Raw genomic sequence first — 27,101 nt, forward strand, 5'->3', positions numbered from 1 at the left:
AGAATCCACCTACAATATGGGAGATCTGTGTTCAATCCCTGGGTTGGGAAGCTCTCCTGGAGGAGGTCATGGCAACCCACTCCAGTATTCTAGACTGGAGAATCCCATGGACAGATGAGCCTGGTGGGTCCCAGTCCATGGAGTACCAAAGAGTTGGATGCAACTAAGTACAGCACAAAGTAATGTGGCTCAAAGCAAGTCATCTGTTCTAATGAGTAATGTTTTGTAAGGCCAATTCTAATATGGAAATCTGTCATTCTTTTGCAGCTTTAAAAACAAATACCCATGTAGGGAATTGCTCTAGCTCTGTGAGTAAATTCATCCTTTTAGGCTTCCCTTATACTTGGGGAATTGGGATCCTCTGTTTCTCAGTGTTTTCTGGGACATATATTCTGACACTCATTGGAAATCTGTGCATTATTTGTGCTGTGAGGTGCGACCATCAACTGCAAACTCCAATGTACATCCTATTGGCCAATTTTTCCTTCCTGGAGATCTGGTTTATCACCTCCACTGTCCCTAATATGCTAGTCAACTTTCTTTCTGAGACCAACACCATCTCCTTCTCTGGCTGCTTCTTCTCCGTGGGCACCACTGAGACCTTCTTCTTGTCTGCTATGGCCTTTGACAGGTACCTTGCCATCTGCAGGCCCCTTCACTACCCCACTGTCATGCCAGTGCAGCGCTGCATCAGAAGGGGAGCCTGTTGCTGGGTATGTGGCTTCTTGTACTTCCTCTTGCCTATATATCTAATCTCTCAACTCCCCTTTTGTTGTCTCAATAAAATTGATCACTTCCTATGTGACCCAGGACCCCTTATAAAGCTGTCTTGTGTGCCAGCTCCTGTCACTGAGATCATCTGTGCCATCTGCAATTCAGTCCTCATTTTCTCCCCCTTACTCTTCATTACTAGTTCCTACACCCTGGTGATCAGAGCTGTGTTTAGGGTACCCTCAGCAGAAGGCCGGCATAAGGCTTTCTCTATATGTGGCTCCCATCTGTCTGTAGTGTCTCTGTTCTATGGCTCTATTATGGTTGTATATGTGAGCCCAACAGCAGGCAATCCAGCCGGGATTCAGAAACATGTGACTTTGTTTTATTCTGTGCTAACTCCACTGTTCAACCCCTTGATCTATAGTCTCCGGAATAAAGAGATGAAGGAGGCTCTGAGAAAATTATTTAAGACTGTGAGATTTAGGCAGAGGCCTGGCAGAAATCTTTGAAGAACTTGTGTTTGCAACTGAAATATATGTGGAATAAATGATTGAAAGTTTAGCATTCAATTGAATTAACCACATTAGACAAATATATTTGGGGGAGGGAGAAGAACATAGTCAAATGTAATTAAATGTTTATTAAATTAACTGTGGCCATCTGTCCATTTTTTTATGGTTTTAGAAAATTTACATTAATAGTAAAATTTTTTCATATTCAAATAAAAATAATCAAAGAAAAAATAATCAGTCATCTTCCTGGCATTTAGACTTAATACTAGCTAAAATTCTGATGTTACCATTTCAGTTATACATGTAAACACAATAATCAAATATTTATTACTAATATTTCTCAGGTAAGTCAAAAGTCATGCTAAATTTACAAAACAACATTTAAATTTTAATTTCTATGTCAATATTAAAGATGTGACAAAATTAATTAACCTCTTTATAAAAGTTCATTTATCATAATTGTACTTCCCACTTTCTCACCAAGATTTAGTTTAAATACTCAGAATTTGGATCCAGATGGTTGCCATTATTTCTCCATTTAAAATAATTTTTAAAAATAATTAAGATCATTTAAAAATAATTATTTTTAAAATAAATTCTCTATAAAATAAACCATATACTGCCTTTTCCTGATACATCATTTGTGTATTCTACAAGCTAGAGATAACAGCCAGTGACCCTCAGGTATTGTTGTGATTACAGAAATTGCTAGATTTGCTTTGTTAACTATGTCAAGAGCAATAGTGTCTCATACTGTCAGCCAGAATTTTCCTCATTTCATGAAAAGACCATGAATCCATTAGTTATTACTCCCCCATCCTTCCTCTCTCCAGTCCTTGGAAACAACTAATCTACTTTCTGTTCTATAGATTTACTTATTCTCAAAATTTCATATAAATGGAATCATATAATATGTGTGACCTTTTGTGACCAACTTCTTTCACTTAACATCATGTGTACAAGATTCATTTTTGCTGGGCATGTTTATCTGTACTTTATTCCTTTTTATAGCTGAATAGCATTTCTTAGTATGAATATACCACACTTTGTCTATTCAATAGTTGATGGACGTTTGAGTTGTTTCCATCATTGGTCTATTGTGAGTTACACAGGAACAAGTATTTGTGTGAACGTATATTTTCACTTTGGGGGGGTTTACTCCAGGGAGAGGAATTGCTGTGTCATATGTTAACTATTTAACATTTTGAGGAACTGTCAGACTATTTTCCAAAGTGACTGTGCCATCTTTACTATCATATCAGCATAGTGTGAAATGTATGGGGTTCAGTTTCTCTGTATCCTTACCAACACTTGTTTGCTCTTTCTTTTTTTTGTCCTTTAGCTATCCTTGTATATATGAAGAGGTATCTTATTATGGTGCTCACCTGCATTTCCCTAATGATAAGATTGTTGATTATCTTTCAGTGAGCTTATGGGCCACTTGCATGTCTTCACTGGGAAATATATATTCAAATCCTTGATGATTTTTAAAACATTAGCCTATTCATCTTTCTAATTCTCAACTGTAGAGGTCTTTACATATACTCTGGATATAAGTCACTTATTAGATAAATAATTTGCAAATATCTTTAATCAATCTGTGAGTTACATTTTTACTTTTATGATTGTCCTTTGAAGTTTTGAATTTTAATGAAGTCCAACTTATCTTTTTAACTTTTATCACTTGTGATGCTAGTTTCATATCTAAGAAATCTTTGCCTAATCGAAGGTCACAAAAGGTACTACTATGTTTATTTATATATTTATTTTTTGTTATAGATGATTTTTCCAACTTTATATACATTTTATATTTTAATAGGTATTTGTTAAGAGCGGAGATCAAACACAAACTCCAAATCACTACTTTAAAATAAAAGTTTCTCAAGTATTTTATGGCATATCCAAATCTGTCACAAAGTTTATGGGGCAATATGAATCACAGCATGCTTACTTATTTTTTGTTTTGCCATCTTGATATTCCTGAAAAGATTGCTTTCTATCACACATTTTCAAAAGGAATCTATTTGATTATGTCCCTGAGATCATAAAATCTTGATCTAATCATTTTAAAATAAATTATTCATATAATTTATAATTAAATAGTACCTTTCAGTGACATTTCAAGCATTATTTAGGGTAGGAAAAAAGAATGAGAAATAAATTACTTCTTATATAAAAGAAAATAGGCAAATTGTGGAATATGGAGAGTTAATGAAATGACTATAATAATTAAATAATGTGTGGTAATAAAGTTCTTTTCTTTAAATCATATAAAATATCAAATTGTATAGGAAAAAGACTTACTACGGCTAAATAGTTAAGAAGTTATAATAAGGGCAATTTTGATGGTGACCAAATTGCAGCAAAACATGTGCTTATTAATGCAGAATAAGAAGGCATTACAGTGACTATTCGACTATCCATTCACTTCTTTCACATGAGGAAATCCTTCGGGGTAAAAGAAGACACGGGAAACACACTAAATTCCTTAGCGACTAGACTCCAGGTAAATCCAGTAATCCAGCAAAGGTATTTTCCTGGAAAAAACAAAGACTTCATCCTTTAAATCTTCCTTCAGAATGTTGCTGGTAAAGGATTGAAAGTGAAAAAAGGTGTAGTTGCTCAGTCGTGTCCAACTCTTTGTGATCCCATGGGCTCTAGCCCACCTGGCTCCTCTGTCCATGGGACTCCCCAGGCAAGAACACTGGAGTGGGTTGCCGTACCCTTCTCCAGAGAATCTTCCTGACCCAGGGATTGAACCTGGGTCTCCCGCATTGCAGGCAGATTCTTTACTATCTGAGCCACCACTCTAAAAAGAATCTAGTACTTATCTAGGAGGCATGGCTTTCTAGAAAATATCATGTAAGTTATACAGCTCTTGGGAATTTTACAATTTAAATGCTTCCAGTTGTGTAAAGAAACTTATGAAATTCAATTAGAAACCTAAACTCTGTGGTATGCGGTATGTCCTTCTGTGCCCAATATGCTCAGTAACCTCTCTGAAACCAACACCATCTCTTTCTCTGGCTGCTTCCTGAAGTTCTACTTATTCTCCACGGGCACCACCAAGACCTTGTCTGCCATGGACTTTGACAGGTACCTTGCCATCTGCAGGCCCCTACGCTACCCCACTGTCATGACGGTACGATGCTCTGTCAATATGGGAGCCTGCTGCGTGTGTTGCTTCTTGTACTTCCTCTTGTCTGTTCACCTAATCTCTCTGCTCCAGTTCTGTTGTCTCAGTAAGACTGATCTCTTCCTATGTGAACCAGATCTCCTTATAAAGTTGTCCTTACGCCAACTGCCGTCACTGAGATCATCTGTGCTACCTGTAACAGTCATCATGTTCTCTACCTTACTCTTCATTACCAGCCTATACCCTGGTGATCAGAGCTGGGTTTAGGGCCCTCTCAGAAGATAGGGTTTAAGGCCTTATCTACGTGCGCCTCCCATCTGACTGTGACGTCCCTATTCTATGGCTCCATTGTGATTGTGTGTGAGTCCAAGAGCAGGGAATCCAAGAGACCCAGAAAAGTCTGAGTCTGTTCTATTCCATGTTAACTCCATTACTCAGCCACTGAATCTACAGTATATCTCTGGAAGAAAGAGATGAAGACAGATCTAATAAAACTACTTAGGACTGTAAGATTTAATCAAAGGCCTAAAAGAAATCTTTGAAGAACTTGCATTGACAGCTGAAATAATATATGGAAAACAAATAATTAAAGTATTAATATTCAACTGTATTAGCTGAAGGAGAAAAATAACTTTCAGGAGGAGGAAGAACTAATTCAATGTAATAAAATGTTAATAAAGCTATGCTTATTTGTTCTTTTATTGGAGAAAAATTTGCATTAATAGTAAAATTTTCAGGCAAAAGTAATCAGACAAATAAGTTAATAGTCAACTTGTTAGCATTCTGATTGAATGCTAGTTAATATTTTGCTACCAATATCACACACATATGCATACAATCTATCTTATACTAAAATTTATTACAAAATTTTTTCAAGAGAGTCAATAGTTATTATACATGCTAATTTTACAAAACAACATTAAATGTTATTGTGTCTATTAAAGTATGACAAGCTGTATTCACTTTCTAATGAAAATTGATTTATTATAATTATTCCCAGTTTCTCAATGAGACTTAGTGATAATTTTCTTTAGATCTAGATGTTTGCCATTGATTTTTATCCACTTTATATACACTTAATTTTAAGAATTGTTTTTGATAGTGTTCTATTTAGGCTAAGCCATGCATTGCCTTTTTCTAACATGCCATTTTTGTCTGCTATAGGTTCAAATGAAATGGCTAGTGACTCCCAGGTACTGTGATGACAGAATGTGTTAGATTTGTTCCGTTAACTGTCCCAAGGACACTAGTGTGTCCTACTCCCAAGCAGAATATTTTCATCCCATAAAGAAACCTTCTTCCCAGTAACAGTCACTCCCCACTCTCCCTTCTCTCTAATCCTGACATCCACTTTCCATTTCTGAGTATTTGTCTATTCTGGATGCAGTATTAATGGAATCATATGATAACTTGCCTTTGGTGACTGTTTTTTTTTCCTTTATCACAATGTTTACATATGTTGTAGCATGTGTCATTACTTGATTCCTTTTTATAGCTGTATAACATCCCATTGTATAGACATACCACTTTTGTTTATCCATTCGTTAGTGAATATTTGAGTTGTTTCCATTTTGTGGCTATTATGAATAACGCTGTTGTGAATAGTTATTAGTAAGTTTTCATAAGAACATGTTTTCACTTCCCTAACATATATCCCTGAGAGAGGAATTGCTGGGTTATTGGTTAGCTCTATACTTAATATTTTGAAGAATTGTCAGACTGTTTTCCCAAAAGACTGCATAGTTTTTCTATCACACCAGCAATGTATGTACTTTGGATTTCAAATCTCTGCATATCCTCACCAGCACTTGTTATCCTGTTTACTTTAGCCATGTTGGTAGGTATGAATTGGTATCTTATTGTGGTTTTTATTAGCATTTTCCCTAATTGCTAATGGTGTTGATCATCTTTTCATGTGCTTATTGACCCTTTGTATATCTTGGTTGGAAAAACATATACTCAAATACTTTGATCATTTAAAAATTATATTATTTGTCTTTTTATTGTTGTGATATAAGTTGATAATATTTTAGATATAAGACCTTTGTCATAGATATGATTTGCAAATATTTTCTTTGATCTATAAACTGTTTCATTACTTTCTTAAAATGTCCTCTGAAGTTTTAATTTTTATGAATTTCAATTTATCTACATTTTCCTTTTTCTAAATTTTTAAAAATTTGTATATGGTTTGCATACAATATATTTGTTTCAGGAATACTCCATAGTGACTCATCATTTACATTTCCCTGGGTAGTATGATCATTTTAACAATATTAATTCTTCTGGTCCATAAGCATGTTATATCTTTTCATTTGTTTTTGTATAATAGTCTTCAGTTTTTTTCATCAATGGTTTATAGTTTCCAGAATACACATTTTTTTTAAACACATGTATTTCTATGTATCTTATTCTCTTTTGTGCAATTTTAAATGACTATTTTCTTAATTTCTCTTTCCAATGATATGTTATTATTTTATGAAACACAATATGTTTCTATATAGTACTGTATGTCTTGAAACTTTACTGAATTTATTTATTAGTTCCAGAGTTTTTTGGTGGAGACTTAAGGATTTTCTGTAGATAGTATTATATCATCTGGGATTTTCTGTAGATAGTATTATATCATCTGCAAACAGTGGCAGTTTTAATTCTTCCTTTCCTATTTGAATTCCTTTCATTTCTTTCCTTGTCCGATTGTTGTCATTAGGACTTCCAATACTATGCTGAATACAAGTGACAGGAGTGGCATTCTTATTTTGTTCCTGATCTTGGAGGACATGATTTCAGCTTTCCACAATTGAATATAATGTGAGCTGTGGCCTCGACATATATGGCCTTTATTATGTTAAGGTGTGTTTCTCCTATATCCATTTTGCAGAGTTTTTTCCATAAATAGATGTTAAATTTTGTCAAAAGTTTTTTCTGTGTGTATTGAGATGATCGTATGGTTTATATTCTTCAATTTAATAATGTAGTAAATCATTGATTTGTGGATAGCAAACCATCCTTGTGTTTCTGGGGAAAATCTCACTTCATCATGATGTATGATGCTTTCAATGTGTTCTTAAACTCAGTTTGCTAATATTTGCTGAGAAATTTTGCATTTGTGTGCATTAGTGATATTGGTTATAATTTTTTGTAGTGTTTGTCTTTTTTTGGTGTCTGAGGTTGATGCTAGCCTTCTATAAGGGGTTAAGAAGTGTTTCTTTCTCTTCAATTTTTGAAATATTGTGAGAATTATAGGTGCTAACTCTTCCTTAAACTTTGGATAGAATTCACCTGTGAAGCCCTCCAGCCCTAAAATTTGCTGAGATATTTTTAATAACTGATTCAGTTCTATTACTGGTAATCAATTTGTTCATAGTTTATATTTATTCCTGATTTAGTCTTGGGAGATTATGCATTTACAGGCATTTATCCATTTCTTCTAGGTCGTCCAGTTTATTAACATATAATCATTCATAATACTCTCGTATGATTCTTTGTATTTTTAATGGTATTTGTTAGCTTTCATTTATGATTTTATTTATTTATGACTGCTCTTTGTTTCTTGATGAGTCTGGCTAATTGTTTATCAATTTTGGTTTTTCTTTTCAAACAACCAGATTTTACCTTTATTGATCTATTTTTTTTCAGTAGTTATTTCATTTTTCCCCCATTCTGGCATTTATTATCTTCTTCCTTCAACTAACTTTGCATTTTGTTTGTTTTTGTTTTTCAGTTACTTTACTTGTAAGGATTGATTGAGATTTTTCTTGTTTTCTTAGGTATTCTTATACCACTGTAAACATTTCTCTTTAGAATCATTCATCCTACATCCCATAAATGTTTTTTTAACTTTGTATCTAACTTATTTACTTCTTTTATTATTGATGTATAATTGCTTTACAATGTTGTATTACTTTCTGCAGTACAAAAAAGTGAATCAGCAATAAGTATACATAAATCCTCTCTCTCTTGAATCTCCCTCCCACCCCTCTACGTCATCACAGGTTCCATAGATTTTGATTGCTATGTTTTCATTTTCATTTTCCTCCAAGTTTTTTTTAGTGTACTCTTCTATTTCTTCAATGACCCCCTTGAAAATTCCATGTGTGTGGTTTTTGAAGCTTTTTTTTTTTTCGTTGTAATCTCATAGGTCATGGTCAGAAAACATAGTTGATATGAATTCAATATTTTTGAATTTGTAGAGACTTGTTTTGTGGCCCAAAAAGGTGATCTATCCTAGAGACTATTCCAAGTGCACTTGAAAGGAATGTATGTTCTGTTGCTTTTGGATGGACTTTTCTATGTATATCTATTAAATCTAATTGTCTAATATGTCATTTAAAACAAGTGTTTCCCTATTAGTTTTCTGTCAGAATGATCTCTTCATTGATAAAACTGTGGTGTTAAGATCCCCTACTATTACTGAGGATTTTATTTTTCTTTCTTTTTGTTTGTTTATATTTGCTCTATGTACTTGCATGTGTGCATGCCAAGTCCCTCCAGTCAAGCCCAACTCTTTGTAACCCTATGAACTACAGCCCACAAGTCTTCTCTGTCCATGGAAATTCTCCAGGCAAGAAAAAAGGAGTGGGTTGCCATGCCCTCGTCCAGGGGATCTTCCTGACCCAGGGATCAAACGCATTGGCAGGCAGGTTCAGTTCAGTTCAGTTCATTTCAGTCGCTCAGTTGTGTCCGACTCTTTGCGACCCCATGAATCACAGCACACCAGGCCTCCCTGTCCAACACCAACTCCGGGGGTTCACTCAAACTCATGTCCATCGAGTGGGTGATGCGAGATGCCTATATTTACAATTGTTAATTCTTTGATTTTTCCCTTTGTCATTATGCAATGTCCTTTTTCTGTCTCTTGTTATAGCCTTTGTTTTAAGGTCTAATTTTGTCTGATATAACTTTTGCTATTCCAGTTTTTGTTTTGTTTCCATTTGCATGGAATACTTTTTTTAACCCCTTACTTTGTCTGTGTGTGTGTAGATCTGAACTGTGTCTTCTTAGGCAGCATATAGATGAGTCTTATTTTTCTTTATCCATTTAGCCGTTCTGTGTCTTTTAATTGAAGCGTTTAGTCCATTTACATTTAAAGTAACTATTAATAGGTATGTATTTATTGTCATTTGTTAATTGTTTGGGGATTGTTTTTATAGTGGCTTTTGGTTCCTTTCTTCTTCTACTCTTTTGTGATAGGATGATGGTCTTCATGTTTTGTTTGAATTCCTTTTCCTTTTTTTGTGTATGTATCTATTATTTTTTTTGGTTTGTGATTACCATGAGGTTCATATATAACAGTATTTTCTATACAGGTATATTTTGAGTTGATGATTTCTTAAGTTTGAATGCATTCTAAGCACCTTGCTTTTTACTCCCTCACATTTATGTTTTGTTTTTGACATCATATTTTTCATCTTTTTGTATTATGTCTGAATCCCTTAATTACTTATTATAATTACAGATACTTTTACTACTTTTGTCTTTTAACCTTCCTAATAGCTTTAAAAGTGATTGATCTACTTCCTTAACTATATTTTTGTTATTATCAATGAGAGTTTTCCTTTCATAATATTCTTATGTCTATTCCTGGATATTTATTTTTTTGCTTTGTTACTGTTCAGTTGCTATCTCATGTCCAACTTTTTGTGACCCCATGAATGGCCGCATGCCAGGCTTCCCTGTCCTTCACTATTTCCCTGAGTTTGCTCAAACTCATGTCCATTAAGTCAGTGATGCCATCCAACCATCTTATCCTCTGTCACCCGCTTCTCCTCTTGCCCTAAATCTTTCCCAGCATCAAGATCTTTTCCAATGAGTCAGCAAGGTTAGTGTTATGAACTCTTAGCTTTTGCTTATTGGTACACCTCTTTATCTCTTTTTCAAATCTAAATGATAATCTTGTGGGATAAAGTATTCTTGATTTTAAGCTATTTTATTCTATCTTTAAGAATATCTTATAGAGGTATTTTAAAGCTTAAAAGACATAAAATTCTTACCACGTTTCTGGTTATACAGTGTCAGTTCAGTTGCAATTAGTACTGTTTTGGAATGATATGTCATTTGTTTTTTACATAAAAGTACAATACAAGAGAAAAAAACCCAAAATAGCATATAGTAGGAAATCCTAAAAAAATATTGATTTTGTAAGTAATTGGGGAGGGATAAATTCATGACTATTCCTAAGGCCTTAAAATAGGATTCTGTCATTTTCTGGACATGCATTAGGCAATATAAAAATAAGATGTTAACTGAAGAAAATGTCCACATAGAAATATGATAGTTTCTACCAAGTATCTATTTGAAAACTACCCTACCTATCTGAAGGGCTTCCCTGATAGCTCAGTTGGTAAAGAATCCACCTGCAATGCAGGACACCCTGGTTCAATTCCTGGGTCAGGAAGATCCATTGGAGAGGGAAAGGCTACCCATTCCAGTATTCTTGGGCTTCCATTGTGGCTCAGCTGATAAAGAATCTGTCTGTAATGTGGGAAACCTGGGTTTGATCCCTGGGTTGGAAAGATTCCCTGTGCAATAGAAAGGCTACCCACTCCAGTGTTCTGGCCTAGAGAATTCCATGGACTGCATAGTCCATGCAGTTGCAACGAGTTGGACACAACTGAGTGGCTTTAACTCCTATCTGAAAGTACAGGAATCATGAAGACCTGGGGGAGAGAGTGCGTTTTATCTTAGAGTCAGTCTCTCATCATTGTGAAGACAAGAGGTAGAGAACCGTAATTCATCACTGAAATTCTCCAGATTATTTTATCAGTATTAAGCAGAAATTAAGATAACCAAACACAGAACACACTGGCACATTTATCCTCTGAATTGTTTTCCATAAATAGTGCATATTAAGCTACAACATTGAACAAGGATTTGTGAAAGTGTTGAATATAAATGCTTTCTGTTGTACAACCAGGCCACTTTACACCTTACTAGACAATAAGAATTGTCTTCAAGCTGTCAGTTACATAGTACAGTGAGAAATGCATTATTACTTAGATATATCATATATTATATATGCAAATAGATTTATTATCTCTATGATAAAGTATTATGTACCTATTATTACTCCAAAACTGGCATCTGAGCAGTACTATTTTGAGAGGGAAAATATACAGTTTAATTACCACTCAAATATAAATTCCATTCTTAATGTTTTCAAAAGCTGTATCTTTTTTTTAATTTTTATTTAATAAATGGTACAAAGCACAATGCCATAAACATTAACAGTTAAAATTTCACCAAATGAAAGAAATACTATAGAATACACATTGCAAAAAGCTACATTAAGTTATTTTACAACTGACTCAAGCTGCAAAAAGAAAAAAAACCCAATGCCATACCTAAGTTATCCCTCTCTCAAAATAATGCCAAAATAAGGCTGTATCTTAAAGAAGTTAAATAAAAAGTAGGAAATAGAAAAAAAGGAATAAAAGCACAAATTTGTAAGAAGAAAGTATAAAAATAAGTAAAATTCATTCAATGTCTTTTGAATCATTATTACTCTTTAATTCAAGTTATTCAGTCCTCCTCATTGGTCAAAATGATTTGTTTTGATATCACAGATATTCAATTTGTAAATGTCTAGCCACAGGCTACAGTGGTCATAACAGTTCTATAAATTTACTTTGTTTCTAGGAAAAGAACATTTCTTATGACTGCAGAAACCTGGCCAGACTTCAGATAGCGACTCTTCAGTTTTGACATAACTGCATTCATTTCTTTATTGCTTAGAGTATAGATAACAGGGTTTAAAATGGGAGTAAAGATGGTGTAGAACACCGCAAGGACTTTGTCAACTGAATAACTGCTGAAGGGCCACACATAGATGAAGATGCATGGTCCAAAGAAGAGTGTGACCGCAGTGATATGAGCAGTCAGTGTGGAGCAGGCCTTGGCCGTGCGAGCAGAGGAGTGGCTCCTAACTGTGATGAGTATCACAGTGTAAGAAAGAACCAATAGGAGGAAGGAACTCAAAGACAGAAGGCCACTGTCTGCAACTATTAGTAAACTGATAACATAAGTGTCTGTGCAGGCCAGTTTGGTCACTAAAGGGAGGTCACAGAAAAAGCTATCCACTTGATTAGGCCCACAAAAAGGCAAGTTAACAGTAAATGCCAGCTGGCTAGTAGTATGGATGAAACCCACACACCATGGAATGAGGACCAGAGTAATACACACACGCCAGCTCATGATTGTCGTGTAGTGGAGAGGTTTGCATATGGCAACGTAACGGTCATAAGCCATGGACACAAGGAGCACCATTTCACCACCAGCAAATAGATGAACAAAGAAAATCTGGGCCAGGCAGGCTTCGAAAGAAATAGTCTTGTGCTCAACCAGAAAGTCTGCAATCATTTTGGGGGTAGCAAAGGAGGCAACACATATATCTATAAAAGAGAGGTTTGCAAGCAGAAAGTACATGGGGGTATGAAGGCGGGAATCTGAGGTCACAGTGAGGATGATGAGAAAGTTTCCCAGTAGTATTGCTAGGTAGAGCAGTGAAAATATTAGAAACAAGAAAGGCTGGAACTCCTGGGAACTAGATAAACCCAGCAACACAAACTCAGTCACCCGAGAATGATTTGTCTCATTCATTGACTTTGCAAAGGACTTCTCTTCAGTCACTTGAATAGGAGAGAAATAGAAATCAGTGAATGAACTAACTATGATTTAATTTTCCAGTTCAGTTAGAGTGTACTTGTTAGACCTCAGTTCAGTTCAGTTCAGTTCAGTCGCTCAGTCGTGTCCGACTCTCTGCAACCCCATGAATCACAGCATGCCAGGCCTCCCTGTCCATCACCAACTCCCAGAGTTCACCCAAACTCATGTCCATAGACCTCACACATGTCTAAATAGAGACAGTGATCTAGTAATCAAAAGGAGAACAGAGTCAGGATGGGATATTGAACCAAAAGTTTTCTAGAAGAGGAGGGTGGTGGTTGGGAGGTTGGTGGAGAGAATTTCAACCAACTGATTTATTAATTGCTTAAGTTTAGTAAGTTAAGTAAGCTAATTTGCAAATGAGATTTACAAGTGAGTGTTATAAATAAATATCTGAAAAGCTGTTTATATATCTCAGAAATCCACTATTATTATCTACAGAGACAAAATGTCATTTTTTCTTCACTAAATAAAATAAGAACTCTTAAAAAGAGACAAATGTGTGAACTGCTACAAGAAGGAAATACATTTTCACAAAATTAATGTGCAAAAGACATTAAACACAAAAGAGTAAATGCTCTATTTCTCTATTTAAATGAAGTTGAAAGACAGACGAACAAGTCTATAGTATTTGAAGCTAGGATAGCAGTTTTCCTTGATGGGATTAAAGGGACAGAAGGAAACATTAGAGGGGCTTTTGGATTACTAGTAATGGTCTGATTTTGACTCAGTTGAATGGCTTCTTAGGATGTCCAGAAAAAAGGGGACTTTCTTTTTCTTTCCCTTGTGGGTTCTAAAAACCTCCTCCTGCTGTAACAGTTAAAATTCTTTTCTCATTCCTAGTAAGATAGTTTGGGGCATTGGCTTCTTCAGAAACAATCTTTCACAACTCAGCATTAGTGGACGATGATTGTATATTTTATGTCATAAATCATTGAGATTTGCATAATAAATGAATATTTTCATCTTTTCAGTTTTTTCTCTTATGATAGGGGGCTATGGACATAAGAGGAAGAAAGTTTAGCTTTCTCATCTTTGCTCCAACGGGGGGAAAAAACTGTGAAGGATAAACATATAGATTATATCTATTTCCTCTTCTGTTACAGAGTAGCTCATTGACCTCAGAAAAGCTCTTAAATCAATACCTCCATTCTTAAGAATGCAGGATGAAGATTTGGGGCAAACAAAGTTCTAAGTTTTTTGCAATATAAATCCATTCTTATTTTTAGTAAACTTATTTATAATAATTTAACTGTCCATTTTTCCCAGAACACTGAGCTAGGTAGGATGGTGATAGAGCAGTTAGATTTAAAACTTTCCCTCCTGAAAATTCTTTACTAATATTATAATCCTTACTCCTTTTAAAGAAGGTGATGGACCTTCTTTTTCTATGAATCTCCAGTACATTCTTTATTAAATGAAATAAGAATAGCTTTATCACTTAATAAAAAGATACTACTTTTATACCCAATAAAGTACTATACTATAATGGAAGCATAAACCTATTGGGAAAATATTCTAGGTTAAGATCACAACTGTATCTTCAGGCAGCTGTATGGCATTGAGCAAGTCATTTAATTGTTCAGGGCTCATTATTCTCAGAAATAAAACATTGAGAATAATGTTATCCTGAAAGAGACACTGGAAATGTTTGGTAAAAGAAAAAATTCATGAATGATAAATGTTTAATCAAGTGTAGAAACCATGTATATGTGAGCATTCTTAATAATGTCTTACTTCATATCAGAGTATTTTCTTTCTTACAATAATGCCTGTTCAAGGAGGGTGTTATCTAACTTTTCAAAGAACAAGTTTACTCTACTGGATGGGCTCATGTAAATTTTTTTTTTTAATACTTTAGAGTGAATTCGTGAAATCATAGGAGTTTTTGCTAGGTGGCTTGCAGATTCCTCCATTTCCTAAATATTATGAAATAAAGCCTCTCTCCAATACTTTTTATTGTTGAAATATTATGCCTGATAGGTAAGATAAAGTAGTCATGAGTATAATTTACAGATGCCAATAAACTCTACCAGCTTAGAGTTAGAGTTAGAAAGAATATCAGAAACTTTCTTGACTGTCTACTTTTTCCATGCTCTTCTCCTTTCCTGTTCCCTCACTGTTGTATGGTCCTCAGAAAGACACAAATAAAATGCTGCCTCTTATCTAAGATAAAATGAAGAGTGTGCACACATCTTTATCTATGGTCATTAAGTCTTGGAAAGGATTTAGTTGTCAGGCACAATTTACCAAGAAAAACTGACATGGCCCTCAGATGATGAGCCATAAAACAGCTTTACTTCTAAAAGTTAGGAGGCACAGTGCCTGTACCTGGGGTGGACTTGTCTCCAAGGACGTGGGACAGGGCTGGATGCTGTATCCTGATGGAAGCCCTTCGTAGCTGGGGGAGCACTTGGAGCTCTCAGGAATCTGAGAGTGGTAAAAGAGGTAGTAAAAAGAAGCAAAGAAGTGATGAAAATAAATTTTCAAATGTTGTGCAGAATTTAGCCTAGTTGTTGCTACATTGCTTTTCTTTATGATAGCAGTAGATAAGGAAATATGTTGGCAATCACAGCAATTTGTAGAGACTTCTAGAAATAAAAATCAATAAAACTTCACTAAAGGTCACATAAAGAAGATTGAATCCTGACCTACATTCCAGCCACATATCCTTGGGAAATGTGACCTTCCAACATAGCCTCCAGAGATATGAATGGAATTAATCAAACAGTTAAAATATTGATATCCAGGAGGAACTCAAAACATTCCAGATATAATTTTTCATGTAAGCCTTCTTTTTATGATCAGAAAGCATTTCAGTCAGAAATATTAATCAAATGCACTCCAAATTTTATTTTTTGGAAACACAATCAAGTATAGTTATTTCCATGAAATTTAGATCTGTATAGTTCCTGAATTGTCTGGAAATTTAATCATTTTCTCAAAATAATGCTTAGAAAAATTTTAAAATTCTTCCTTCTTTTCCTACTCCCCTTAAAGTACATATTAATTTTTCCCTCCTCAGAGATATGTATGATCTTCATATAATTGAATCAGACATTTTATCCTGTAACAATATAATAGATTTAACCATATTAGTGGAGCTTCTCCGATGACTCAAGCGGTTAAGAACCTGCCGGCCAATGTAGGAGACATGGGTTTGATCCCTGGATTAGGAAGATGCCCTGAAAAGGAAACGGCAACCCACTCCAGTATTCTTGCCTGGAAAATTCCATGGACAGAGGAGCCTGGAGGACTACAGTCGATAGGGTTGCAAAGACTTGGACATGACTGAGCACACAAAAATGAAAACATTAGTGATAATATTCTCAAACATAGGCATCATATAGGAAAGTGAAAGTGAAAGTCACTCCGGTACACTTTTTTTCACAATTAAGTACATAGCAGGTGATTCTTACTTTCATTAGTTATTTCTATCTAATAACTATATCTAGTAGCTATAAATATATTTTATATCTACTAATATTTTCTTGACTTGAATAAGCAAACCATTCTAAATTATAGGATTTAAAATAGCCTGAAATGCACATCAAGCAAAGACATCCAAAGGTGTCATATGATATAGACAGAACATTAGCCTAGGATAAAATCTTTTCTACTTCTTTTCCACTATCTTACCAAACTTTAGACAAATCACACAACCCTTCGGGTACTCAGTTTCTCTTTGAAAAAAGGAGGCAGATGAGAACTATACTTATTTAATCATAATAGCCTATGATTCTCCGGCATTCTCGTGGCTGGTACACAGGGATGAACCAGAGGGATGGCATAGGGAGAGGGGTTCAAGATGGGGAACACATGTACACCCGGGCTGGATTCATGTCAATGTATGGCAAAACCAATGCAATATTGTAAAGTAATTAGACTCCAATTAAAATAAATAATTTTTTTAATTAAAAAAAAGAAAAAAGAAAATATCCCCAGAGAGCAAATTGCTTAAATGTAAAAAAAAAAAAAAAAAAAATTTAACTGGTTACACTGATGGAAACAGTATATATGGTTAAAAAAAAAGAAAAGATAAAATCATGATGATTTCATCAAAGAAATTTAGGCATCAATTACTCTGCAGGGTCAGGTATTCAGACATTTGTTAATAGATAAAATGGACACAGAACCTAAGAAGATCCAAGAAGAAGGTAGAGAAGAATTGTCTTCTCTGCTCTTCTGACTGAATAAAGAGTCTAAGGCAGCACAACTCCCTCCTTGTGCTATGCCTTATAGTATCTACAAGTGAAACAAAATTTTGCAGAAGCCTTTACAGAAAGGCCAAAATAGAGACTACAGGTCTTCTAAGACTTCACTCTAACCATTTACACTCTGAAACATCATTGACTTCAGCATACAGATAGAAGGAAAGCCTTTGCAATGATTAGAAACTAATTGGGGATTTGACATTAGGAGATTATAGTAATGAGGGATGAGAGATATGTATGCTGAACATAATAGACACTCAGAGAGAAGGTTTGGGTAGAGGGCCAAGGGCAGGCATGGGAGCTGAAGAGAGAAGAAAGCCCGAGTTTTATAATGTTACACAAGGAAGTGTTATCACTCATTATCTACTGTACAGATTGTCTTAGATCTAAAAATTTCCTGAAACTTATTTCATATAATATCCATCTCCCCAACAGAATTGTCAGTTACTTTTCAAAACAAAAGCAGTAACTAGAATATCCTCTCCACATTGACTTTACTATTAAGTGTTACAGACCAGGTCAATATAATATTTTTCATTGTTTTTTGATAATTTAGATAGGCACATGTTAGTATATATAAATAATCTTCTTCCATTTATTAGCTTAGAAAATAAGACGAAATAATCTCCAAGGATATTTTAATTTCTTTAAAATTAGAAATGTAGAGGCAGTTGTGTAATGGTAACATGTGAATTTCAGAAAAATTGCTCAAATTTCTTAGAATTTCCTTAGAAAGTCCATCAGCATTTTAGTTGATGAATTATATATTTTCTCACTGCCAATAAATCTTAGGCATAAAAATATTTTCAGACTGCAAAGCCATCATAAAATAAATTTTCCCTCCTGGTTTTAGGTGAAGTTTGATACTTCTAGAATGAATCAATGGAACTCTGAGAACATGAGTAGGCATAATTCTTACTGTCCATAATGTATCTTATAAAACTTACTTTCCTATAAGATTGAAAGCAAAATGCAATAAAGGACAGCAATTCCTGTCTTCATTCCAGGTAAATTTTGATAGGCAGTAAATACAGACTGAAGTGAAGTCCTCAGTCGTGTCCAATTCTTGACCCCAGGGACTGTAGCCCACCAGGCTATTAGTGTCTAAATATCCTTTGACTATAAAGTGTAAAAGGAGCAAAGAAGGCATGGATAATGGTTATAACACACTTCCCTCAATTCGTCAAATTTTAATCCTGTTCCTATCAGGGCTATCCCTAAACCAGTGCAGTAGGAGAGTCTATGTTATATGCAGAGAGAAAAGAACAGAAATTTGCTTCTTTTAGATGGGGTTTCCAGTTTGAGACAACAGTGACTTTCTTTTGCCGAATTCCAGTTGTCAATTTTACATCTAGAAAACAGCTTACTATTTATTTCCCTATTCCAAGCAAACCTGTTCAAAATGTACTTATGATACTTACACGTTCTAATAATTCTCCCAGTCCTTGTTTCTCTGACTCTTCTAATCTTCCATTAACCTGTGAATTTTCATGTTGAATGCATTTTCAATAGACTCTTGACATGATTTTAAATTGGTCTCTGCACTGAAATGTGCTAAGCCTCTCAGGTTCTGTGCCAACATAGTGCAGGCTCTGCTCCTCTTTCTTTCAATCATATAATTGCAGTATCCTAAGATATGACATTTTATATTACCAGGATGCCAGGAAACTGATCTCATTGGAGAAGTGAAATATCACCCTTTATAAAACTGTGAAGTCATCCTGCAGTGGGAATAATTATATTTTACATAATAATTTTAACAGTGAAAGAAAAAAAACTTCAACCAACTAAGTGGTACATATGAAAACAAAATGTTGTTTGATTATCACTCAAACTCCTGAGTAAGCTTTTTGACCCCCAACTTTCTGACTATCATTCGAGACATCATACAGTCTTATAAATGATCACCAACTTTTGGGAAGGCTTTCTCCAGTCACAAGGAGCCCACTACTTTGCAAGACAGTTAGTTTGTTGTTATCATGTTCAACTGGTTCTACCACCTATAGTTGAAGAAATCTCCTCCTTCAACATATTTGTACTTCAAATATTTGAAGATGCTTTCATTTTTTCTCCATGACAAATCTTCTATTTCCTGGACAAATATGCCTGTAGTCTATTAGACCATATTTTAGATATTTTATATGTGTTCCATCCCTGACTGTCTTCAGAGATTCTGCTGTAATTTATAACTGGTCATTTTTAAAGAATGGAAGATGGGATTCTGTACCATTCAGCAAACTCAGCTTTCTGTATACTCTAGTAAAAGTTTTACATGCATGAGGATACATGCACAATGTCGTATGTTAAAATATTTTCAAATAAGAGGATAATCTAAGTATTTATAAATGGGGAAATTAAAAAAATATAATATTTTAACACAATGGCATACTGCCAACAATTAAAATTGAATTTTATATATGAACATTAAGAAAGTTTAAAAATGAAATGACACAATTTAAATGATTTCACAGGCTTAAATAATTATGGACAATAAATGTTCCAAAACATCCAAGGAAGTGATAAACACCAAATTCTGAGTAGTATTTGAATGGAAGATAAGAGAAATAGTCAGGAAGTAAGACGAAACTTTTTTCAACTGGATCAGTGATATTACATATACTTTTAAAGATCTGAAGCAGCTATGGTACAATAAAAACATTTGATATCTATGGAAGGAAATGTAAATGCATTTAAAATTTTTTCCCTATTCTTTTCTTTATGTCTTGATTGTTTTACATTAAAAGTGGCCCTCAGACTGTTCTGTATGTTACAAGTCTGATGGATAAATGACCTTATGTATTTTTCAAAACTCATAGACATGTAAATAAGTGTTTAATTTTAGTAGCAAACATAAACAAATAAGCAAACAAGCAGAACATCAACCAGGTTGTACGGGCATCCCTCCTAGAATTCAGAATCTGAAAAACAGCTCTAAGTCTATTAGAAATGTATGACATAACTGCACTGAAGGAGGAAGGGGGGGAAGGACCCACCCTACATAACTGGAGCATTCCAATTTTAACCTGAAAGTTTAAGTTAAAAATAATTATACATTAGCACTGTACTATATTTGGTAAAGTTGTTTCTCAGGGAGTATATATTACTAATTCTAAAACTGACCTGCATGTATGCTGAGGCTGAGCAAATACATAAATGTGGAGTGGAGTGACATTCAGCAAGATGGTCAGGGATAAGGTCCTCAGCTTGACTGGAAGCTTTTCTCTCTCAGGTATTTTGAATAGATCGTCTCACTATTTCCTGGTCTGCAATGTTTCTGCAGAGGAATCTGCATATAGACTTATAAGAATTCCCTTTTATGTCTTGAGTATCTTTTCTCTTGCCATTCTCAACATTCCCTCTGTCTTTAACTTTTGACAATTTGATTATAATATATGTTAGTGAAGATGTCTTGATGTTCAACTTATTTCGGTTCTTTAGGTATCATGGAAATGGATGTTCATTTTCCTTCTCATATTTGGGACATTTTCTGTCATTATTTTTTTCAATAAATTTCCCTCCCCTTTCTTATATTACAAAGCTATAGTAATCAAAACATCATGGTACTGGGACATGTGGTTCATCAAGGGCTTCTAAGGAAGATCAAGGCTCAGTTCCTATAGTGGTAGCCTGATCATTAATTAACTTCTTATAGGTTTTTCTTCTATGTCTTACTGTGATATGTTTTTGCAGTCTGCATTATTAACATGAGTTTGAGCAAGCTCTGGCAGTTGGTGATGGACAGGGAAACCTGGAATGCCTCAGTCCAAGGGGTCACAACGAATCAGACATGACTGAGAGACTGAACTTACTAACATTATTTAGCTCCACGTATTAACTATGTCATCTATTCTAGTTAATGCAGTGACTCCCCCTTTTTGGGCTGATTGTCTATTAACATGAAAATCCCAATGTGGTCAAGCAGTTGGCAAAGATTTGGCTCAGTGGAAATCATAGTGTATTTCTCATTAGTGTTGTTCTTCTGGCAATCAGAATCTTCAGTATAGCAAAGCCTGGAATTGCAGTGGCAAGAAGCAAAAAATTCATAAATAGGTCACTAAGAATGGTGGAAAGAGGAACATTCTTATTTCTACTCTATATTTTTCAAAACTGTATATTGAAAGTTGATAACACAATGTTACAATTAACTGCTAGTTCAGTGCATACAGGTTCCCTGGTGGCTCATTGGTAAAAAAAAAACTACCTGCCAATGCAGGTGATATGGATTTGACCCCTAGGTTAGTACGATCCCTTGGAGAAGGCAATGGCAACCCATTCCAGTATTCTTGCCTGGGAAATCCCATGGACAGAGGAGTCTCATGGGCTACAGTCCATGGGGTTGCTAAGAGTCAGACATGACTGAGCACTCAGCACTCAATGCATATATCATATGTTAGAGTTCATTGTTTCCAAGTAGGTATAATCATAATGCTAGACTCTTTTCTGAGCATCTGATTGTACGTTCAATTGTTCTTTGAGCCTGGAATTGTTCAGGAAAATTGATCTCATGGTCTTGTGTCTATTGCTACAATATTTGTCAGAGTAAAATCTGTTGCACAGGTAATCTTTGTAGAATCCTAAATACATAAATCAGACCCTTTCTGAGGCCTTGGATAGTGATCTTGGAAGAAGAACTACAAGCAGAGAGAGAAAATTCATATCTAGAGTAAAATTTCATTCCTGTAAAGACAATTTACTACCACCTGTGGAGGAGGAACTGATTGGCAAGTTCTCAATATCAATCTCTTCTACTTACAGGTAAAGTTTTAAGAGTAGTTGTAGTCAAAAAGCCTTCATGAAAGGGAATCCAAAGATTCAGAGTATATGTTGGTTGCTTAGTTGTGTCCAGCTCTTTGCAAACCCATAGACTGTAGCCTGCCAGGGTCCCCTGTCCGTGGAATTCTCCAGGCAAGAATACTGGAGTGGATATCCATTTGCTTCTCCAGGAGATCTTCCCAACCCAGGGATAGAACCCAGGTATCCTCATTCCAGGGAGATTCTTTACCATCTGATCCATAACCTAAATTCCAGCTGATTCATGTCTCTGTTATGTAAGTACTGGGGGGATACAGAACCAAAGTGGGCTAATAGATTACCCTTTCCCCAGACCTTAACTGCCTTCTCTATGGAGAATGGCATATAATGGACATCGATGTAAAACTAGTGAATGATAGAAATTGTGATTTTTTTAAATGGTGGGAAATCCTAGTCACATAGTCACTTGTTAAATCATGGTCAGGAACTTAATTCAGAATAAATCCTGATAGGGTTCTACGATCTGCTTTCCAAATGGTGGATGGTGCTCAGTTGTAGAGTACAAAATTTTCCTCCAGAACCCTTAGAGTTATCATTGATGCTCATCTATTTGATCTTGCTAGTGAATCCCATAATGACCTTGTATCTTGTGAATACTTCCATTTAATTGGAATTCATATGACCCAAATGGCAGGGAAGTTTACAAGGAAAAATGGAGCTGGTGGAGGAACCCCTTGAAAACTAACAATCCAATGATAAGTCACCAAACAAATGACTCGGAACAGTATTCACAATATTCTCCTGCTATTGCAGGAGAGTGAACATAAAATGGCAAAACAGAAAGTTCACGTCACTATTCTTCCAATTTTGAAAAGTTGTTGTAAAACAGTGCATTGCCTTATTTATACACAGTAAAAATAATTCTGTTCGTTGTGGTATAAACAATACTTTTCCAACCAAAGAAGGCCCCATGTATTTACAGTTTATAAAGTTAAAGATATTGTACCGTTGCTATCACATCAGTAGCTCTTTATCTTAAAACAAATTTAAATTTTAAAAATTAAGGAGGAAATGATGTCAAAAAGACAAGTAATCATAATAGAAAGAAGAAAAAATGAAAATTGCTAAGGTTTCTTGTATTTTTCATTATCACCATTAACCTTTACTTCAACTTAATCAATGCTTCCCACTGGTTAAAATGATTGGTTTTAACATGACAGTGATTCCATTCGTAGGAGAAGGGGATGACCGAGAATGAGATGGCTGGATGGCATCACCGACTCTGTGGACATGAGTTTGAGTGAACTCCGGGAGTTGGTGATGGACAGGGAGGCCTGGCCTGCTGTGATTCATGGGGTCGCGGAGAGTTGGACACGACTGAGCGACTGAACTGAACTGAACTGAACGTGACAGTGATTCCATCTGCAAATATGTAGAGACACAGCTACAGTGTTAACAGTCCTGTGAATTTACTTTGTTTCCAGAAATACGATATTTCTTATGACTGCAGAACCTGGCCAGACTTCAGATAGCGACTCTTCAGTTTTGACATAGCTGCCTTCATTTCTTTATTCCTTAGAGTATAGATAACAGGGTTTAAAATGGGAGTAAAGATGGTGTAGAACACTGCAAGGACTTTGTCAACTGAATAACTGCTGAAGGGCCACACATAGATGAAGATGCATGGTCCAAAGAAGAGTGTGACCACAGTGACATGAGCAGTCAGTGTGGAGCGGGCCTTGGCCATGCTAGCAGAGCAGTGGCTCCTAACTGTGATGAGTATCACAGTGTAGGAAAGAACCAACAGGAGGAAGGAACTCAAAGAAAGAAAGCCACTGTCTGCAACAATTAGTAGGCTGACAACATAAGTGTCAATGCAGGCCAACTTAGTCACCAGAGGGAGGTCACAGAAAAAGCTATCCACTTGATTAGGCCCACAAAAAGGCAAGTTAACAGTAAATGCCAGCTGGCTAGTAGTATGGACGAAACCCACATACCAGGAGATGAGTACAAGAATAATACATACACGGCGGCTCATGATTGTCATATAGTGAAGAGGTTTGCATATAGCAACATAACGATCATAAGCCATGGATACAAGAATCACCATCTCGCTGCCAGTGAAAAGATGAACAAAAAAAATCTGGGCCAGACAAGCATCAAAAGAAATAGTCTTGCGTTCAACCAAAAAGTCTGCAATCATTTTGGGGGTAGCAAAGGAGGCAACACGTATATCTATAAAAGAGAGGTTTGCGAGCAGAAAGTACATGGGGGTATGAAGGCGGGAATCTGAGGTCACAGTGAGGATGATGAGAAAATTGCCCAGCAGTATTGCTAGGTAGAGTAGTGAAAATATGAGAAACAAGAAAGGTTGGAGCTCCTGGGAATTAGAGAGTCCCAGCAACACAAATTCAGTCACCTGAGAGTGATTTGTCTCATTCATTGACTTCGGAAAGGACTTCTCTTTAGTCACCTGAATGTGAGAGAAACAGATATCAATCAGTGAACTGAGCATGGGTTTGATTTCCCAGTTCTGCTTCATACCCTAGGACTCTAGTTTCTATTTATATTTGTATCTAAATTTTCACATATCATCAAAGATCATATAGAGAGCACGACAACACTATTCAAGAAGGATGGAGGGGAGAGATGTTCAACCACCTGGCATATCCGATTACATCAATTTAACAAATGGAATAAACGAACTTAAAAATGAAATTGAGTATCTGAAATTTTTTTGACATTACAGAAATCCAGTCTAAGAATCTACAGAGACTAAATCATTTTTCTGCAGTAAAGAGCATAAATCCTTTTTGAACTGCTAACACAAAGGAAGATATTTTCACAGACTTAATGTTGACCAAGACAGTTAGATACAAAGAGGTGTATACTGTGCTAACCTTTTGAAATAAATTTCAAAAATAGGTAAAACTAATCTCTAGGGTTGAAAAAGCTTCAATAATGATTATCCTTAAAGGGAAATTGGCGACAGAAAAGATAGGAAGGGCCTTCTGAACTGCTGGTGATGTTCTGTTTCTTAATGTGGTTGATAGTTACATAGGAGTATTCACTTTGTGAAAATGTATCAAGATACATATTTCTGCTCCATGTGCTTTTGAGTGTATGTGATATATATTCAAAAAATTAAATAGGAGAAGAAAAGATGGCATTACATTATGTGAGAGAGTTCATAGGAACTCATTGCCTTGAATAATTAAATCTTATTCCTTTCCCTATTGAGTTACAAATTATCTCAACTAAAATGCAAAACCACAGCAAAACTTAAAGATCCAGAGTCTATTGTAAGTCTTCCTAGAGCTGTGATTCATCTCTTCATGCAGTTCTATCATATGAAAGAATATAGTGTTAGTTCCTCCCAGTTTATTCCCCAAAGATATTAAGCTTTTTAAACTCAGCCATTGGTGTTAGTAATGTAGACATATTATTGAATTATGATTGATATTTTATTTGATTTGGCAAGGCTTAAAAATTGTATTGCATGAAAGTAGTCAGTAAGAAATTTGTATCATAGGAAAATTGTTTTTTTTCTTTTCTATTCAGTTATTTTCTATTCTATCAGAACTTTCTATTCTTTCCTTTTATGCTATTTTAACTTTAAAAAAACTTGGAAAAGTTGTGTGATTAAATGTAATGAAGCATACGATTTTGAAGAACCTTTCTCTGGATCTAAATTAGGTCTTAGGAAAGAGTATCTTTTACTGATTTCTACTCATCTGCAATTTTTTAAATTAATGTCTTCTTAGATTATAATTAAAAATTGCCTAGTATCCTTTGAGTTTCACTGGAATGTTTACACATAAAGACAGGGTATATAATGAATAATTTCAACCCCCAGGAACCAAGTTCAGGGACTCACCTGTATATTTCAAATCTCTAATTCTCTAGAAAATCTACCAAAGAATTAATTCACATTTTATCTCAGATTATATAAAAATATGATCCCAGGCTGTTCAAAAAGCTAACTAGCAGAGGTTGAAGTCAAAACAGGTGGCCAGTAAAATTACACATAGAAACAACTTTATATTTAAGGAGCCACCACATTCTCTTCAGTGCCATTCTCCCCTCCTCATCATTTCTCGGGAGTTTCGTATTAGCAAGTCAACTCCAGGAACCCACCCTGATGTATCCTCCCCGGAAAACACCCTGACTCTTACACCCCTGACATGAATCCTATACTGAATCCTTAGATACAGGGCAAGACTTAATATCTAACAAAACCAGCAAATAAGGGTTCATATCTGCCCTATCAGAAAAAGCAAAGTCTTAAGCACAGGGAGCTTCCAAGGGAGATCTTTTGGTGCTAGAACAGAAAGGGACAGCAGGAGTCATTGTGAGAAGACATTCTGACATCTTTAGAATAAAATCTATTATGTGAGACAGTCATCCTAAGAGTCACTCTCCCATTGAGTCATTTGCATTCTTGTATTCTTCACTGTCATTGGCTTATTGGGGTTCCCAGGAAAAGAAAGGATACTGCTTTCCAGATAGAATACTGGTAGAACTGATTCAATCAACATCTGAGTTTAGTATACAAGATCAAAGTGGTGAGCAAAAGAAACTGAATTAATTAGTCTAAGTATAAATCCTTTACTTCTAATAAAGTTCATTCTTCTTTAGTTCATTTATTCTCTAAGTACATAACTGTCCATTTTCCCCAGGGCTCTGTGCCATGAGCTGGTGATAGATCACTTAGGTTTATAACTTGCCTCCCCGAAGCTCATTTATTAATATTTATAATCCCTATTTTCATTTAGAGAAGATGCTGAATCCTCATTTCCCTTCACTCCTTTTTAGAGGAATTGGACTGTCTTTTTACATCTAATAAAACTACTGTACTAATAGAAACATAAAGCTGTTAGAGTAAAAACAGTTGTCATTGGGCAGCTATATGACTCTGAACATTTAGTCTTTCAGGGTTCAAATATCCTCAAATATCAAATATAGAAAATGATGTTGCTCTCAAGGAGACATTGAAAATGTTTCTTAACCAATGACATCAGTGACACATCTTTAATCAATTGTAATGATTAAATATATGCAAATGTTCTGAATAATGTATTGTTTCAGACCAGAATAAATAATTATTAC

General features: G+C 35.2%; 2 protein-coding genes and 1 pseudogene across 2 annotated transcripts; 1 reads left to right on the forward strand and 2 right to left on the reverse strand.

The window, feature by feature from the left end:
• Positions 1 to 458: 458 nt before the first annotated feature.
• On the forward strand, positions 459 to 1,089 carry LOC148776784 (olfactory receptor 11H6-like; annotated as a pseudogene).
• A 10,896-nt stretch (positions 1,090 to 11,985) lies between these two features.
• Positions 11,986 to 12,990, reverse strand: LOC148776785 (olfactory receptor 4K15-like). Its single transcript, XM_088840407.1, has one exon. The coding sequence runs from the start codon at positions 12,958 to 12,960 to the stop codon at positions 11,986 to 11,988; it is 975 nt and encodes a 324-aa protein (XP_088696533.1). The 5' UTR covers positions 12,961 to 12,990.
• A 10,500-nt stretch (positions 12,991 to 23,490) lies between these two features.
• LOC148776786 (olfactory receptor 4K15-like) lies at positions 23,491 to 24,600 on the reverse strand. Its single transcript, XM_088840408.1, has one exon. The coding sequence runs from the start codon at positions 24,532 to 24,534 to the stop codon at positions 23,491 to 23,493; it is 1,044 nt and encodes a 347-aa protein (XP_088696534.1). The 5' UTR covers positions 24,535 to 24,600.
• Between the last annotated feature and the right edge of the window lie 2,501 nt (positions 24,601 to 27,101).

Source organism: Moschus berezovskii, chromosome 9 (genome assembly GCF_049115385.1).
Source record: "Moschus berezovskii isolate FMDL1 chromosome 9, NW_MosBer_1.0, whole genome shotgun sequence".
NCBI lineage: Eukaryota > Metazoa > Chordata > Mammalia > Artiodactyla > Moschidae > Moschus > Moschus berezovskii.